The sequence below is a fragment of the Neoarius graeffei genome, chromosome 11 (genome assembly GCF_027579695.1).
Source record: "Neoarius graeffei isolate fNeoGra1 chromosome 11, fNeoGra1.pri, whole genome shotgun sequence".
In the NCBI taxonomy this organism is placed as follows: Eukaryota; Metazoa; Chordata; class Actinopteri; order Siluriformes; family Ariidae; genus Neoarius; species Neoarius graeffei.
This window is the reverse complement of record NC_083579.1, coordinates 39,941,901-39,960,871: the sequence shown is the minus strand read 5'-3', so window position 1 is coordinate 39,960,871 and position 18,971 is coordinate 39,941,901. Positions and strand designations below refer to the sequence as shown.

At 39.3% G+C, this 18,971-nt stretch overlaps 1 protein-coding gene across 3 annotated transcripts in view; it reads right to left on the bottom strand.

Moving 5' to 3' along the window:
• Positions 1-2,239: 2,239 nt before the first annotated feature.
• Positions 2,240-18,971, bottom strand: part of mdga2a (MAM domain containing glycosylphosphatidylinositol anchor 2a) — a 256,090-nt gene continuing 239,358 nt past the window's right edge. Inside the window, exons 14-17 of one of the 3 annotated variants that reach the window (XM_060933897.1) lie at positions 12,393-12,557; positions 10,905-11,035; positions 7,045-7,147; positions 2,240-4,370 (exon numbers count right to left, since the gene is read on the bottom strand). In XM_060933897.1, coding sequence (XP_060789880.1) covers positions 4,282-4,370; positions 7,045-7,147; positions 10,905-11,035; positions 12,393-12,557 — 488 coding nt within the window. In that variant the 3' untranslated portion in view covers positions 2,240-4,281. Of the gene's footprint in view, positions 4,371-7,044; positions 7,148-10,904; positions 11,036-12,392; positions 12,558-13,817; positions 13,870-18,971 lie in introns of those variants that run through there. The other 2 variants (XM_060933898.1, XM_060933899.1) reach the window with 2 other exon arrangements.

The following is an 18,971-nucleotide window of genomic DNA, read 5'->3' as shown; positions in this document are numbered from 1 at the left end:
TGGTTGCTCAATGGTTAAGGTTCTGCATTATTGATCAGATGGTTGGGGTTCAAGCCCCAGCACTGTCAAGCTCTTATCAGTAGGGCATACCAGCTTACTTTCACCTGTACCTCTAGGTATATCAGAAATTTACAGAAGCAAGTCACTGGAATTCAGCCAAAGCAGCAAAGTGTACTGGTTTCTGCTTCAAGCTGTCTTTCCACAAAATTTAGACTTACTCTCCTGTACAACACGTACTGATTCAAGACTGGTGCCTGTTAGTGAAATATTGATCATAACTGAAAGGGGAAAAATAATGATTTTACATGAGGGCAAAGAAACTTCCACATTAAAAAAACAAAAAAACAACAATGCCTTTCCCCCCCTTGGTTCTGTACTGTAAAAATACTTATAAGAACAACTACTTGTAAAAAAACAACAACAAATGTTACTTACCACATACGTTATGTACAGTGCTCAGCGTAAATGAGTACACCCCCTTTGAAAAGTAACATTTTAAACAATATCTCAATGAACACAAAGAATTTCTAAAATGTTGACAAGACAAAGTTTAATATAACATCTGTTTAACATAACGTGAAAGTAAGGTTAATAATATAAACTTAGATTACACATTTTTTTCAGTTTTACTCAAATTAGGGTGGTGCAAAAATGAGTACACCCCACAACAAAAACTACTACATCTAGTACTTTGTATGACCTCCATGATTTTTAATGACAGCACCAAGTCTTCTAGGCATGGAATGAACAAGTTGGCGACATTTTGCAACATCAATCTTTTTCCATTCTTCAACAATGACCTCTTTTAGTGACTGGATGCTGGATGGAGAGTGATGCTCAAATTGTCTCTTCAGAATTCCCCAAAGAAAATAATTTCTTTACACCACAAAGGTGAAGGCTACAAGAAGATCAGCAAAGCTTTACTTATCAGTCAGAATACTGTAGAAAAAGTGGTACAAAAATTTAAGAAAGATGGAACTGCAACCATCTCACAGAGACATCCAGGTCATCCACGGAAGTTAACACCTCGACAGGAGCGTCTTCTGATGAGAAGGGTTGAAGAAAATTGGCATGCAAGTTCACTGCAGTTATCTAAAGAAGTAGAAAGTCAAACTGGGGTGACTATTTCCCGTGACACAATATGGCGTGCACTGCAGAGGAATGGCATGCATGGATGCCATTCACGAAAGAAGCCTCTCCTAAAGCCCAGGCACAAAAAAGCCCGCCTAGAGTTTGCCAGGGCCCATGCTGACAAAGATGAAGACTACTGGGACTCTATACTCTGGAGTGATGAGACCAAGATAAATATTTTTGGAACCGACGGCTTCAAAACTGTATGGCGTCGCAAAGGTGAGGAATACAAAGAAAAATGCATGGTGCCTACAGTGAAACATGGTGGTGGCACTGTCCTTATGTGGGGCTGCATGAGTGCTGCTGGTGTCGGGGAGCTGCATTTCATTGATGGCATCATGAATTCACAGACGTATTGCTCTATACTGAAAGAGAAGATGCTACCATCACTCCGTACCCTTGGTCGTCATGCACTTTTCCAACATGACTAAACACACACCTAAGGCCACTGTTGTATTTCTGAAGAAGAACAGGGTGAAAGTGATTCAGTGGCCAAGTATGTCTCCTGATCTGAACCCAATTGAACACCTATGGGGAATTCTGAAGAGACAAGTTGAGCATCACTCTCCATCCAGCATCCAGTCACTAAAAGAGGTCATTGTTGAAGAATGGAAAAAGATTGATGTTGCAAAATGTCGCCAACTTGTTCATTCCATGCCTAGAAGACTTGGTGCTGTCATTAAAAATCATGGAGGCCATACAAAGTACTAGATGTAGTAGTTTTTGTTATGGGGTGTACTCATTTTTGCACCACCCTAATTTGAGTAAAACTGAAAAAATGTGTAATCTAAGTTATATTATTAACCTTACTTTTTCCCGTTATAAGTTAAACAGATGTTATATTAAATTTTGTCTTGTCAACATTTTGGAAATTGTTTGTGTTCTTTGAGATATTGTTTAAAATGTTACTTTTCAAATGGGGTGTACTCATTTACGCTGAGCACTGTATACTGCACATAATACATGCTGTTAAACATCTAAAACATCAGACATTTGAACACATTGGATGAGAACTTGGTGGAAAAACTATGATGTTTTCATGAAAATCAATTAAGTATACTAAAAAAAAGAGGCCACTCATTCCCAGGAAATATTTTTATTGATCAGAGATTTAAAATATCATATTATTGGGGAGTCCTTCCTATCAAATGTGGCATTAATCAAATTCAAGAAAAAACTTATTGTTTGTGGGAGGTACTGTGTTTAGTGTGTTGTGACAGTGAATACATGTTGTGCTTTTTCATATGAGTGTTTAAAAAAATGTGAAAACATTTGGACAGGAGGTCCTATCCAATATCTTTGAATATAAATTTCATAAAGTTTATATTGTCATGTTCATAATATGGTACTATAGTTTCATATTATATTTTGTTGAATAATACAAGAATAAAGGGGGACTTGTACATTTTTAAAACAAAGCAAAATATTGCATGAAACAACAGATTGAGGGAGGGAGGAAACTCAAACTTCCCTAGAAACAAACCTTATGAATAATACATTTTCAAAAACCAGCTGGTTAAGGTAATGGATGACCTCAGGTAGTTCAGAGAAATTTTTTTAACAGTTTGTGTAAAATCAGCAAGATAATAAAATATCATTTGTAAGAATCCAAGTTGATGGACCCAGCACTGTTTAGATAAAACACATATCAGCCTTTGTACCATTCAGTCCTTTAAAAAAACCTTCAATAGCACAAGCCTCTCGTTGAAGTTAAGAAGGATTTCACAGTGACCCTCCTAGTAGTATTTCTTTTTACCCAGAGCACAGATCTGGCTCTGGATTTCATATTTGATGTCCATCGTATAAAGAACTGTCTTTATCCTCCAATAATTCTATCAATTTCTCTACCTCAGTAAGGTTTGGAGCATGACAGGTTGTAAGCCTTAAAGCAATGGCTGTCAAAGAAAAGACGATGATGTAAATAAGAAGCTGTCATGGAAAAGGATGTGGTACTGGGGTCAGCCATCTGTCATGCTCACTTCTTACAGTTCTGCACTTTGTCTTGTTATAAAGTATGGCGAAGATCAATCACAGCAGGTATTTAAACAGAATGATGTTACATGGAGTTCTGAAGGCACTTGATTTCCATTGCAGGCAGCAGCAGTCGAGGAGCCTCATGAAAGGTCTAGCGAAAAGACAGCTTTCCTACTGTACCTCAAGAAAACAACTGCTGTTGCGGACTGGCACAGCTTTAGACTGGCACAGTTTGTAATTCAGTGGGCAGAGGGCAGCCAGTGTTTATGAAGCCATGCTAAAATAAAAAAGTCAACTCATTGATGCTTAGAGAAAGGGTGTTATGATATATTGGACAAATACCTGATATCAGTGATGACACCCAGACAGTGAATATAGTAAAGGAACAAATGGAGTGAAAATATCAAACAACAGGAAAAGTTCAACTTCAGAGATTGTGTCTGGTTTTGCAATGGTATTATAAATAGTCCATGTCCTGGCCAATGATTGGCTGAATAAGATTTAGGGGAACAATCAGAAAATTGCCAAGAGTTACAGTAAGCCCAATTCAGCCCAATCTTCTTTTTAAAAGACTACAGATTTCAGGCACTACAATAAGCTTAACTGCATGTGGGGAAAAACATAATTTAATTCAATTTAATTGAATTTCATATTCCTCTGCTTTTTAATTGACTATTTATAATAAAACATGAAATAATAAGAAAATTATTATTTACAAATAAATGATCATTTTCATCATTGATTTTTTTAAATCACTACTAACCAGGGGCTTTATCTCCTTCAAGTGCGTCATATATTGACATAATGTGGATTTTAAAATAAACACAGTGAAAGACACTTAAAGTAAAATCTTCCGGAAAATAAATATTCTGTCTTTGTGCTTTGAGAAAATTCTCTTATAGAGTTTCTCAATTCATTGTTGTTAAAGAATCCAGGCACAGCAATCCACATCTTAAGAATGACAGCAAATGTAATAGGCTTTTAAATCCTGACTCTGCATGGTCATCTGTAATGGGCTCATCATTTGTTACTTAGTGATTGACACCTTCTGGGTTATATGATTTGAGTTGTGACTTCTCTTACAGACCGGATTGATCTTTGGTAGTTGTCAGACAGTACTGGTCTGTCAAAAATCCCCAAAATGCCAGAATCAGAATGGATCTTTCAAAAACACGGTCACCTCCGTTGGCCAACCAAGACCAAGAGCAGAGTAATACACAACTTCCATATATGTTCTGCTGTGGAAGGGGCCAGGGATCTAAGGTCTACAGATAACACACACACACACAGGAAAAAAAAAAGACACACAGGTACTCCAGTGCATTTCTCAATCATTTTAAACAAAGTCTTATATACCATAGCAAAATTATTTTAGTCTTACTGAATTTATGTTGTACACTTCTTTTGGAAATTTACCATGTACTGCACACTTGCCAACTCTACCGATTCACATGGTAGTCTACTGATTTTGACAGGTGAATACCGCATACTGCATTTAGCTCTAAAAACTACTGCATGACAAAATAATCAGTGAACACTGTTGGATTCGCTCTTCTGACCTCGCTTCAGCTGTTTTCAGTACTGGGGATACAAGTATACAGTGGGGCAAAAAAGTATTTAGTCAGCCACCAATTGTGCAAGTTCTCCCACTTAAAAAGATGAGAGAGGCCTGTAATTTTCATCATAGGTACACTTCAACTATGAGAGACAGAATGGGGGGAAAGAATCCAGGAAATCACATTGTAGGATTTTTAATGAATTAATTGGTAAATTCCTCTGTAAAATAAGCATTTGGTCACCTACAAACAAGCAAGATTTCTGGCTCTCACAGAGCTGTAACTTCTTCTCAGAGGCTCCTCTGTCCTCCACTCGTTACCTGTATTAATGGCACCTGTTTGAACTCGTTATCAGTATAAAAGACACCTGTCCACAACCTCAAACAGTCACACTCCAAACTCCACTATGGCCAAGACCAAAGAGCTGTCAAAGGACACCAGAAACAAAATTGTAGACCTGCACCAGGCTGGGAAGACTAAATCTGCAATAGATAAGCAGCTTGGTGTGAAGAAATCAACTGTGGGAGCAATTATTAGAAAATGGAAGACATACAAGACCACTGATAATCTCCCTCGATCTGGGGCTCCATGCAAGATCTCACCCCGTGGGGTCAAAATGATCACAAGAACCACACGGGGGGACCTAGTGAATGACCTGCAGAGAGCTGGGACCAAAGTAACAAAGGCTACCATCAGTAACACACTATGCCGCCAGGGACTCAAATCCTGCAGTGCCAGATGTGTCCCCCTGCTTAAGCCAGTACATGTCCAGGCCTGTCTGAAGTTTGCTAGAGAGCATTTGGATGATCCAGAAGACGATTGGGAGAATGTCATATGGTCAGATGAAACCAAAATAGAACTTTTTGGTAAAAACTCAACTTGTCGTGTTTGGAGGAGAAAGAATGCTGAGTTGCATCCAAAGAACACCATACCTACTGTGAAGCATGGGGGTGGAAACATCATGCTTTGGGGCTGTTTTTCTGCAAAGGGACCAGGACGACTGATCCGTGTAAAGGAAAGAATGAATGGGGCCATGTATCGTGAGATTTTGAGTGAAAACCTCCTTCCATCAGCAAGGGCATTGAAGATGAAACGTGGCTGGGTCTTTCAGCATGACAGTGATCCCAAACACACCGCCCGGGCAACGAAGGAGTGGCTTCGTAAGAAGCATTTCAATGTCCTGGAGTGGCCTAGCCAGTCTCCAGATCTCAACCCCATAGAAAATCTTTGGAGGGAGTTGAAAGTCCGTGTTGCCCAGCGACAGCCCCAAAACATCACTGCTCTAGAGGAGATCTGCATGGAGGAATGGGCCAAAATACCAGCAACAGTGTGTGAAAACCTTGTGAAGACTTACAGAAAACGTTTGAACTCTGTCATTGCCAACGAAGGGTATATAACAAAGTATTGAGATTAACTTTTGTTATTGACCAAATACTTATTTTCCACCATAATTTGCAAATAAATTCTTTAAAAATCAGACAGTGTGATTTTCTGGATTTTTTTTCTTCTCATTTTGTCTCTCATAGTTGAGGTATACCTATGATGAAAATTATAGGCCTCTCTCATCTTTTTAAGTGGGAGAACTTGCACAATTGGTGACTGACTAAATACTTTTTTGCCCCACTGTATAGAGTCAAATAATAATATTAAGTGAAGCCTAAAGCCAGTGGAATGGCGCAATAATGATGTTGAATCTAAACTGTATCGCTCTATCACTGGCTCTCGTTATGATTCTAGCCAATCAACAATGAGCTCACATATTACAGCAAATCGCGTCAGTATTTGTAAAAAACCAAACACACTCTGGTGATCACGAACAACAAAACGAAGAAAAAAAAGATTCTCTATGACAACAAGTTCAAGGCGATTCAGTCACTGGATCATCCAGCATCAAAGCAAGGTGAAAAGCATGCATTTTGTGAAGTATGTCGGTCCGATTTCTCAATCAATTTTCTTCAAATATGGAACTCAGAATGCAGGAAAATGCACCATTTTACACCATTTTTTTTAGAAGGGCTTGATTGCGCTGTGCAACCTGTTCTACCGCTTTTCATTCTCTGGGGGTTGGCTAGTGTGTGTACTGCAGATCCCAAATTGTGATTCTGTGTTCAGTTTGAAATGTATTTTATCATGGTTCCTTTAGCAGTGTGTTTGGACTCATGAAAATTTAACAGAACCCATTATATCCTCCACAATTCTAGTAATTTATTATGAACTCTAAATTAAATATGTGGAAAAATCACTCAGGAATTCACTTTGAAAATGCCCTGCTAGTTGATAAACTTTTATAACAATTCTAATGGCATTGGCTATTTAAAAAAAAACAACTACTTGAGAGTTCAAATTCTATTAATAATTAATAATAATTTTCTAATATACTCACTACTATTAGGAGGGGGGTCTTGACATTCTCCCTCCTCAATGGCAACATCATCTATGGCAATGTCGCCTTCAATGCCAGAACCACGAACGCCTTCCAAAATCATCTGCACACAAACACACACAATATATAACAATGATTCGGTCAAGCCCAAAGTCATGTAATGTGAAGACACTGACAAAGACATCTTGTGGCATTGGTTACCATGTAACGCAGAATTGTAGATACCATTATGTAAAATTAAGCTATTATTATAGCTTAATTTGTTCAATTACATTGCTGGTTTCAGTTCAATTTGTTCAATGTAATTGAACAAATTAAGCTATAATAATAATAGCTTAATTTTACATAATGGTCTCTACAATTCTGCGTTACATGGTAACCAATGCCACAAGATGTCTTTGTCAGTGTCTTCACATTACATGACTTTGGGCTTGACCGAGTCATTGTTATAATGCACTGCAAGCCTAATTTTACACAACAGTTTAAACATAAAGAAGCATGATGGGGTCTTAGAGTTGTATTAATGGTTTTAGTTTATGATAACTACTACATATCGGCTTAATATATCGTGAACCTTTTAAAGACCTAGAACCAGTGACAAGCTTTTAAAAAAAAATAGGCATTAGTTCACATTCTGCTTTAGGTCATAGGTTGTTACAGAGGCTAACTCTGTACTCACAAAGGATTTATCTATGTTCTCACTATGGAACTTTAGCACATCACAGTTTTGATGTATACACAAAGATGCTTAATGCAAATGAATATTTAACAATTGTTCCACAAAATCAAGTCGTACATGAGCTGATAGCTGACAAGGTGCTATGTGGAACATGAAATAGAACATCAAGCTGGTGGGACAGGAGCAATTCGTCACTCGACTCCTAAGAGGAATAGCAGAGTGGGACCAGTGCCACTGGCCTTCGTCTCTGGATGAAGCCATGCAGCTGGTCGAGGATCACTTGGTGGCGGTCTGTGGTCTTTCTCACCCTCTCTTCTCTCCCCTTATCCCCTGGTTCCAGTTCTCTGGAACCAAGATGACAGGGCACTGAAACTGACACCCCAGACCATTGACTTTTTGCTTATACTTCTTAGGTCTTGATGTATTTATATTAGAGAGCTTATTATTATTATTATTATTATTATTATTATCTATTTGGATTATTTGTGATTGTACTTTGTAAACGGGGCACGTCTGTTTGCCTTGCTATACTGAATAAAGACCTTTAAGAAAAGACCCAGTTTCCCACCTCACTTTTCCTCCTATGCCTCTCTAATATCTCCTCATGCTCTGTCTCTCTCTATCCACAGGGGGAACATTCCATGCCTAAAAGAACTGGGGCAAAGCCCAGACAGGTGTGTTGGTGCTGCAGAAAAGCCTTGGCATTTTCAGAATCAGTGTTCCCTGATGAACCTCAAGCCTAACCTGATCAAGCAGGAATGTTCTGTATACCATTGAGTATACAAGGGAATACACATCAAGTCTTGGTGGACTGTGTGTAATCAGACTACAGTGCACCAAAGCCTGACTCAATGCAAAGCTTTGGGAAATGCATATTTGGTGAAGGTGAGGTATGTGCAGGGGGATATTCAGGAATATCTGTTGGTGCCCATGTTGATAAAGTTCCATGGCCAAATGCATAGCCTGGAGTTGGCGCTTAGTCTCCACCTCACCTATCCATTTATTTTGGGAACAAATTGGCCATGGTTAAGAAAATGCCAGAAATTATGATTGTGGATGGGTCCTATAGCAGTGTACCGAGGTGTGTGCACCTCTGGCTGAGGAGGCAGTGCCAGGACTGTTAACATCTGTGCAATGTCATGATGACTTGGGGTGGGAAGGGCTCCACTCCTGTACCTGTTCCCCTTGGAACAGATGTGGGACGAGTCTCTTTACTACATGAGAGTAATCGATGGCCAGAAAATCCAGCCTGAACTCACCTACCTCTATTTTTCAGTTACAGACCCCTTGCACTGACGTCACACTCACGTTAGCAACTGTTGTCACCCTTGTCCTGGGGGACAAGCGAACTCTGTTTACATATGGAAGACAAGCAATACTGAAGATGTCAGATGTCTGTAGTTTGAAGAAAGCTACAGCTAAAAAAGCTTTACTACCGGATTACTTGGATAATCTAAGTCAGAAAGAAGCAAATGATAGCTATATGCAAAAATGAGAGTTTATTAGTGGTTATGATCCGTACAAAATTCCTTGAAACAACTGGAGTGACGATATAGATTTGTGGCCTAGTGTTACCTACATAGATGTTGGAATGTACCGTACCTTCTCACTGCATTTTCTCTGTTTTAATTAAAAAATCTTATCATTTGCTGGAAGAGAAGAGCAGGGAGGATTGAGAATCGAGGGGCTGTTGTTTATTTACATTTGATACTAAAACTTGTAGCGTCCTAGTAACTACTGCAAAGATGCATACAAAAAGCCCCAAAATGCCTACTTACCTGGGCAAAAATGATACAGGATTTATCTTGTAGTGTCCTGATCCCCAGATCTTTCACCCAGCCACATTTTAAAAGTTGTACTCCTCCATGCTCTTCCAGGTTTTCATCTGTTTGTCCGTGTAGAACGACATCTGCAGCACCAGGTAGTTTGAGATGTCGGGGAACTCAATGGATGGATAATTTCCAACTCATAGGAAAAATCCTTCTTTACTAGCATGTAAGGATCTATCCCATTGCAAAGAACAACTTTCTGAAGGTATCTTGATCACGCATTGGCCTCTAAACTGTAAAAATAGTCGGAGATGGCTTCACTAAATCTTTGCATGCCAGCAGCCAAATTGGTTTGTCTGACCACCACTTCATTCACCGGAAGTAAACTCGCAAGCAAAAGCCACATGACTGAACACAACCTATATTTTATTCCAGGTTAAAGAATGACCTTTAACTCCGTGGATTGTCAGTAAAGAAAAGGACAAGATTGTGGACTGTATGGCAGGCCTTGGAGAGAGCTGTTCTCACATAGCATTGTTGTTGTGGGCTATCGAAGCTGGAGTGAAACAAAGTGATTCACTGACAGTTACAGATAAAAAGGCGCAGTAGGTTCTTCTTGCTGCTGTGAAAAAGGTTTCCTACTCCCAGAGATATTTCCATCCATCCATTATCTGTAGCCACTTATCCTGTTCTACAGGGTCGCAGGCAAACTGGAGCCTATCCCAGATAACTATGGGCAAAAGGCGGGGTACACCCTGGACAAGTCACCAGGTCATTGCAGGGCTGACACAGAGACAAACAACCATTCACACTCACATTCACACCTACTGTCAATTTAGAGCCACCAATTAACCTAACCTGCATGTCTTTGGACTATGGGGGAAACCCGAGCACCTGGAGGAAACCCACGCAGACACGGGGAGAACATGCAAACTCCACACAGAAAGGCCTTCGCCAGCCACTGGGCTTGAACCCAGAACCTTCTTGCTGTGAGGCGGCGACAGTGCTAACCACTACACCACCATGCCGCAGAGATATTTCCTTTCTAAAGAAATGCCCAAGTCAAGTTCTTAAGCCACAATCAGAAGTTCAAGATAAAGTTCCAGGGAGATGGTAATAGCTTTTATCTTTTTGAATGACTGGAACAACCAAAAACAGCGCAAAAATGAACCGTATTTAAGACAGATTAAGCCTTGATTACAGGAAAGACGGTGTCTGATTGTCCTCCAAGCGAAATTATCACATGATGCATGACATCACATGCAAGGGGTGTATTAGATTATAGTGAGTGATGCTGGACACTCAAGCAAAGGCAGTAATGACACAATGATTCATGAATCATCTGTGTGTAGATTGCAAGCATCAGCCTGTTTAATTGGGAATGCTTAGGTTTGTCATTTAGATTTTCTCACCTGAAAAGAGGATGTAGGGTGAATGTTTACTCTAGCTTGTTTCCAGTGGTCCCCTTGGCTCCCACTCAAAGTCCACACAGGGCTGTCCTCACCAGTCTGACTCTTCTGTCTTAAATACACATTCAGCATGCCTTTGAAACAACAACAGCAGAAGTGGTCAGAACTGGTTATGGTAACTGGAAGTTGATAATGATAAATGGCAAAATATCACACCTATATTTATTTTCCAAAGAAGTCTGAGTTCCAGTCTATAGAAGTGACATTGTTTTTGAACCTAAAGTATTTCTTGACTTTTTACTTCTTGTTCAATTTTCTGTGTCAGTACAACTGTTGTTTGACAATTGTTTACTACATGTTGCAACACACATAACTGCTAACACCTCTGAATATATACTGTTGTGTCACTGTATTGATAATAGACAAAAATATGTTTAATTACTTACCAGGTTCATTTAAATACCTTGAAAACAGCCATTACAAAAACCTATGACAAAAATCTTGAGTTTTCTAATAAAAAAATTCTATTGTCACAACAGCACAACAGCTCAGGGCAGTAAACCCCCCGCCACCAGTAGCCTCAATCTCTGCTGTTCTAAATCTTGTGAGGTTGCTGGGCCTTACTTGTTTGCTGATTTCAAATTCTGAACAACAATAATTAGTTTTGTTAACCTGGATTCTGAAAATTATCTCCAGCACACTGATCTGCACATAAAGCCAGAGTCTGACCGCTTGTTATGGATATGCAAGTATCTAGCCACAAAAAAAAAAAAAATCTGGCATTTTTAGGCATTCTTTCAAAGAACACAGGATATGATTTGGAAAAAAATCCTCAAGCAGGAACGCTACATCAAATATAAATTTCGAAAACACCTTATCATATTTTGCACTGCCATACGAATGCACTCTTTTGGGCAGCCAGACAGAAGGTTCTGCATTGAGTTTCCCAAAAGCATCACAGCACAAAATCATCGTTAAATGGTAGAGGGAGCAGCACAATGAACACTTTCTCTCCTAGTTAAGATGCTCTTAGCGTTAAGAGGCTTTTGGGAAACCCACTGCTCTTTGGCTTCTTCGATTTGTGCTGAAAGAGCCTAGCAAGAATGAATTTGCCTGGCAAGTCCAATTCAGAAGGCAGACAGTTTTGCAAAGCAGAAAATTGCAGTTACAAGCTTGTGTGTGAGGGTGGCAAGGTCATCGCTGTCCCCTTAAGTGCATGTCTAGCATGAACAAAGCATGAAAAAGACTGCAGTCTTTCTTGACAGCTTCATTCAGATTATATGTGATAAGTGCTCCATAATGATTTTAATTGCTTTTGGAAAATAACCATAGACAGAAATGCTTTCTCAGCCTTTGCAGAACCTTAAAATGGCCTTTCATTAATGAAGGTAAATAAACTGTCCATGTGCATGAAATGAGATTAATACTCCAATCTTATTTACAATTAATCTATCTCTGTTCATTCATTATTTTCAAAATACTATAGCTTACCTATATGTTTCCCATACATATGGTAGTACAAGCTAAAGCAGTAGGTTGGATTACTGGCCACATTCCCATAGGGATTTTTTGGAACAACGCTGAACAGTGGGGTCAACAATCGTGCTTTATCTCCTTCCTGTCGAGGGCGTGATGTTTCAATGTACATGTAATAACCTGGGGCAGAGAATGCAAAAGCACATAGGAGGATTGCATTATCACATATTCGTTAATTAGCTGATTGTGTTACATTACAAGAGCACTCAATACCAGTTCCAGTATACCAGTATTTAAAGAGCTATAATGGAAAATGCACTACATTTTGAACTAGTTTTGGTGTTGACATGTTTTTGTGCTGAATATTGCAGTCCTGTCAAAGTGCAAAACAGGTCAAAATAAAGCCAGACACCACATGTGTTCTATATTGATTTTCCAAAGGATGCTTGTGTTGAAAACGACAACAACAACGACAACAGATAGACAAGTAGCAGAGGTTTGAATCAGCTTTGTTAGAACAAGTTTAATACACTTGTTAGTTTTATACTTCTCTATCTTTTCAAAAGTGCCATTTTGGTTTGTTGAAAAACACATCAGAGTGAAATATTTTCCTCTGAGGGAAGCTAAGTTGTAGACTTGTAGACTCTCTTTCTAACTTCTGAACACCAGCCAATCAAATATGAGTGTAACTTCCCAGTCAGGATTTTGATCTCATGATGATCTCACAGTGATCACATCCATAATCTCACATTATGAGAACTCTATGATATCACCGTGACATCAGTTTGAAATCACATCACATCACATTCTTATCATGATCTCATCTTCTGATCTCACACTATGACAGTTTTGATATGTATGTGGTGGCATTGTTAGAGTTATGCCAATATATTTAATAAGGGTTAGGTCCAGTGCTGTATATAATTATTCTTTCATTCATTTTCTATACTGCTTCTCCTTTGCAGGTCATGGGAAAGCTAGAGCTAATCCCAGCTGACTATGAGTGAGAAACATGTTACACCCTGGACATGTTGCCACTCTATCATGGGATTCAAACCCAGAACCTGTTTGCTGTAACGCAGGGGTCTTCAATCCTATCCACAAAGGGCCAGTGTGGCTGCAGGCTTTCATTCCAACCAAGCAGGAGCTACACCTGATTTCACTTGTTTAATCATTTCACCCTCGTCTCCAGTCAACAATCAAGTGAGCCTCCAATTTGGCTGTAATGAAAGCCTGCAGCTACACCGGCCCTTTGCGGATAGGATTGAAGACCCCTGCGAGTGTAACGCAACAGTCCTAACCACTACACCACCCTACAGTCTATCTTAAGACTGTATTTGTCATGCTCCGCCCTGGACTTCCACTCCGGAGATTTATTATCTCCCAGTTCAGCGCTAATCCGGATCCGGGACGGGACTTCCATCTTGCCGGCATTCACTTCCTGGTTTGCTCTGCTGTGTATAAAAAGGCCGTTCTCAGAAGGGGATTTTGCCTAAGGAACAGAATGCAAATAGCTATAAACGAGGTTGAAAGATGGTCACATGAGTGGGGGTTTCATTTATCTGTTGAAAAGACACAAGTTATATGTTTCTCAAAAAAAAGGGTTAACCCTACAGTGGACCTCAGGTTGTATGGGCAGCCACTCAAACAAACGAATAATTTAAGATACCTTGGTGTATGGTTCGATAACAAACTTTCTTTTAAAAATCATATTCAAAAGGTTATAGACAAAATGTAAAAAGGGAATTAATATTCTGAAATGCTTAGCAGGGAATGACTGGGGGGCATCAATCACATCCTTGAAAAGAATTTATAGTGCCCTAATCTGACCAGTGTTGGATTATGGATGTATAGCATATAATTCAGCAGCCAAGACTTCCTTGTTAGAGCTAAACAAGATACAAGCCAAAGCCCTCCGTATATGCTGTGGTGCCTTCAGGACCTCTCCAGTCCCAGCACTTCAGGTGGAAGTAGGGGAGACGCCACTGGACCTCAGGCGACTGAAATTATCAGTATCATATTGGCTAAACCTACAGGGTCATGAAGACAATCACCCAACCAAACAGGTACTAAGGGAATGCTGGGAGTATGGTCGACCCGTACGCAGTTTTGGGTGGGATGGTAATCAGCAGGCAGATCAATTGGGGATCAGTGACGTTCCTCTTTGCAAATCAATTACAAGGTCAATCATTCCCCCTTGGTTATTTTATTTCCCTATTGTAAATTTGAAAACTAAGGAGATTGCAAACCAGAATGTACAGCAGTATTTAGAAGTAAAGTATGATGACACGACACAGATATATACAGATGCTTGTAAAGACGAAACTGGTAAGACAGGAGCAGCAGTATTCATCCCCAGCTACAATATAAGTATTGGGAAAAGGACGTCAGATCACTTGTCAATTTTTTCAGCAGAAATGATGGCTATTATACTGGCCCTGCAGTGGGTGGAGGAGGTGAAGCCTAGTAAAGCAGTTATTTGCTCAGATTCTATGTCTTCCTTAAATAGTATCCAGAGTGGAAAATCTACATGCCGACAAGATCTCCTAGATGAAATTAACCATCTCGTATTTAAGATAAATCAACATAAAACTTTTATTCAGTTCACATGGGTTCCAGCTCATAAGGGGGTTGAGGGTAATGAGAAAGTGGATAAAATGGCCAAAGAGGCCATCAAGGCAAATGAGGTTGAGTTAGAAGTCCCATTAAGCAAGGCAGAAATTAAAGTAATAATTAAAGACAACATCAACAAAATGTGGCAGGAGAGATGGAATACAGAGGAGAAAGGAAGGCATTTATATAATTTACAAAAGGAGGTGGTGTTTAGAAGGGGTGGTGAACTGAAACGACAGGAGGAGGTTTGGTTGATGAGGCTGAGGATAGGACACACAAGTCTAAATAGTGGGTTGTATACAATAGGGAAACATCATTCTGGGGCCTGTGCATACTGTGGAGAAGTAGAAAAGGTTGAGCATGTTCTTATACACTGTACACAGTATTCCAGTGAAAGAGAGAAGATGGGGAGAACGTTAAGAAAATCTGTAACTATAGACAACTTATTAAGTCAGCCATTCACACAATCAGCAGTAACAGCTCTAACACAGTATTTAAAGGACACTCAACTAGCAAATAGAATTTAGTTTTTTTTTTTTTAATAATCAGTATCCTCGTAATTGGTTTACAGGAAGATTTTTTGTTTGGTTATCCTCGTAATTGGTTACGGGAAGATTTTGTTTGGTTATCCTCGTAATTGGTTTATGGGAAGATTTTTGTTTGGTTATCCTCGTAATTGGTTTACGGGAAGATTTTGTTTGGTTATCCTCGTAATTGGTTTACGGGAAGATTTTTGTTTGGTTATCCTCGTAATTGGTTTACGGGAAGATTTTGTTTGGTTATCCTCGTAATTGGTTTATGGGAAGATTTTTGTTTGGTTATCCTCGTAATTGGTTTACGGGAAGATTTTGTTTGGTTATCCTCGTAATTGGTTTACGGGAAGATTTTGTTTGGTTATCCTCGTAATTGGTTTATGGGAAGATTTTTGTTTGGTTATCCTCGTAATTGGTTTACGGGAAGATTTTTGTTTGGTTATCCTCGTAATTGGTTTACGGGAAGATTTTTGTTTGGTTATCCTCGTAATTGGTTTACGGGAAGATTTTGTTTGGTTATCCTCGTAATTGGTTTACGGGAAGATTTTGTTTGGTTATCCTCATAATTGGTTTACGGGAAGATTTTTGTTTGGTTATCCTCGTAATTGGTTTACGGGAAGATTTTTGTTTGGTTATCCTCGTAATTGGTTTACAGGAAGATTTTTGTTTGGTTATCCTCGTAATTGGTTTACGGGAAGATTTTGTTTGGTTATCCTCGTAATTGGTTTATGGGAAGATTTTTGTTTGGTTATCCTCGTAATTGGTTTACGGGAAGATTTTGTTTGGTTATCCTCGTAATTGGTTTACAGGAAGATTTTGTTTGGTTATCCTCGTAATTGGTTTACGGGAAGATTTTTGTTTGGTTATCCTCGTAATTGGTTACGGGAAGATTTTTTGTTTGGTTATCCTCGTAATTGGTTTACGGGAAGATTTTGTTTGGTTATCCTCGTAATTGGTTTATGGGAAGATTTTTGTTTGGTTATCCTCGTAATTGGTTTACGGGGAGATTTTTGTTTGGTTATCCTCGTAATTGGTTTACAGGAAGATTTTGTTTGGTTATCCTCGTAATTGGTTTACAGGAAGATTTTGTTTGGTTATCCTCGTAATTGGTTTACGGGAAGATTTTTGTTTGGTTATCCTCGTAATTGGTTACGGGAAGATTTTTTGTTTGGTTATCCTCGTAATTGGTTTACGGGAAGATTTTGTTTGGTTATCCTCGTAATTGGTTTACGGGAAGATTTTTGTTTGGTTATCCTCGTAATTGGTTTACGGGGAGATTTTTGTTTGGTTATCCTCGTAATTGGTTTACGGGAAGATTTTGTTTGGTTATCCTCGTAATTGGTTTACGGGAAGATTTTGTTTGGTTATCCTCGTAATTGGTTTACGGGAAGATTTTTGTTTGGTTATCCTCGTAATTGGTTACGGGAAGATTTTTGTTTGGTTATCCTCGTAATTGTTTTACGGGAAGATTTTGTTTGGTTATCCTCGTAATTGGTTTACGGGAAGATTTTTTTTGGTTATCCGCGTAATTGGTTTACGGGAAGATTTTTGTTTGGTTATCCTCGTAATTGGTTTACGGGAAGATTTTGTTTGGTTATCCTCGTAATTGGTTTACGGGAAGATTTTTGTTTGGTTATGTGGTTTAGCATTCTACACAAATTCTAGACAATTTGGCCGGAGTTTCTCTAAGCTCCGGTGAGGTGGGACGAGGGCTGATAGGGCATGCCCGCCGTCTGAGCACCAATACACGTCAAGAAGAGCAAGGATTAACTCAAGCATACATCTCTTAATATTGTTAAAGAAGGCTAGAATTCTTCTGTGACCTTGTGTCTCACTGTGTATTGTACTGTTATGATAACACATTGCTCGAGACATAATATTGATATCTTTTTGAACATTCTATCAGGACGTGACCTGCTCAAGGTCTGACTACAGGCTCAGTTTTGAGTTATTCTCATGCAGGCATTTGCAACGATTAATATCCCTTGAGATCACACCTCAGCCTGGTAGATGGCGGTAATACACATCGATTGTTAACCACCAATAAATCGACAGAAGAAGAAGAAGAACGGGATTTTGCCAGAACGTCTTGTTGGTTTTTCATGTCGTGTCTGTGCCATTGGTGCTTCTTGGATTTTGCTCTTTTTGTTTTGCCTGTTTCTTGTCACAGTTTTTTGCACTATGTTTTTGTCTTTTTTTCATGTTTGTTGTGCTATGTTTTTGTCTCAAGTTTTTGTCTGGACTATTTTTAATGCTAGCGTTTTTTGTCCTTGCCCGCCTAGTTTTTTTGTCCCTAGCTTTTTCTGGATTATTTTTGGTTTATTTTTTTTACTCCTATTAAATCTTTATTATTGGATTTACTGGTCTGTGTTCTGCTCTTGGATCCTACTCACCACCCATAACAGTATGTTCTGGCCAACATGAATCCAGTGGAACTGAACCATCTGAGAATGGCTATGCAGCAGCAAGGAGCCCTCCTCGGGACCCACCAACAGGAGCTCAAACAGATCACCAGAGCCTGGCCACCCTGTCCAACTCACTCAACCTTCTAGTCACACAACTCCAGCAATCCCAAGCCGTGCCTACCCCTGCCCAGCCGCCTCCTTCTTGACCTCCCACCACTGCCGCTCGCCACGAACCGAGACTTCCTTCGCCTCAGCCCTACAGCGGGGAACCAGGTACCTGCAGATCTTTTCTGTCTGTGTTCATTGATCTTGGAGCTACAACCCATGGCTTTCCCCACAGAACGCTTCTGGGTAGCTTATGTCATCACACTCCTCACCAGCAAGGCCAGGGAACTAAGTTACTTTGAACTAAGTTACTAAGTTCTGTTTCAATGTAGCTTGATGTCATAGGGAAGCAAATGGAATTTGTTATTGGACACTGAATTCATTTAAATGTAAATATATAGTATAGTAGTATGTGCAAGTTAATCCAAAAAAGTTGGGATGCTGTGTTAAATGTAAATAAAAACAGAATGCAATGATTTGCAAATCCATTTCACCATATATTCAACTGAATACAATACAAAAGACAAGATATTTAATGTTCGAACTGATAAATTTTTTTTTTTTTGTAAATATATTCTCATTCTGAATGTGATGCCTGCAACACATTCCAAAAAAGCTGGGATAGGGGCATGTTTACCACTGTGTTACATCACCTCTTTTTTTTTTTAACAACACTCAGTCAGCATTTGGGAACTGAGGTGTTGAAGTGTTGAATGTGAAATCCTTTCCCATTCTTGCTTGACATATGACTTCAATTTCTTGACAGTTCAGGGTCTCAACTGTCATATTTTATACTTTATAAGGTATTACATATTTTCAATGGGAGGCAAGCAGGCCAAGTTAGCACCCGCACTCTTGTACTATGAAGCCATGCTGTTGTAACATGTGCAGATGTCTTGCTATTGTCTTGCAAGAATAAGCAGGGATGTCCCTGAAAA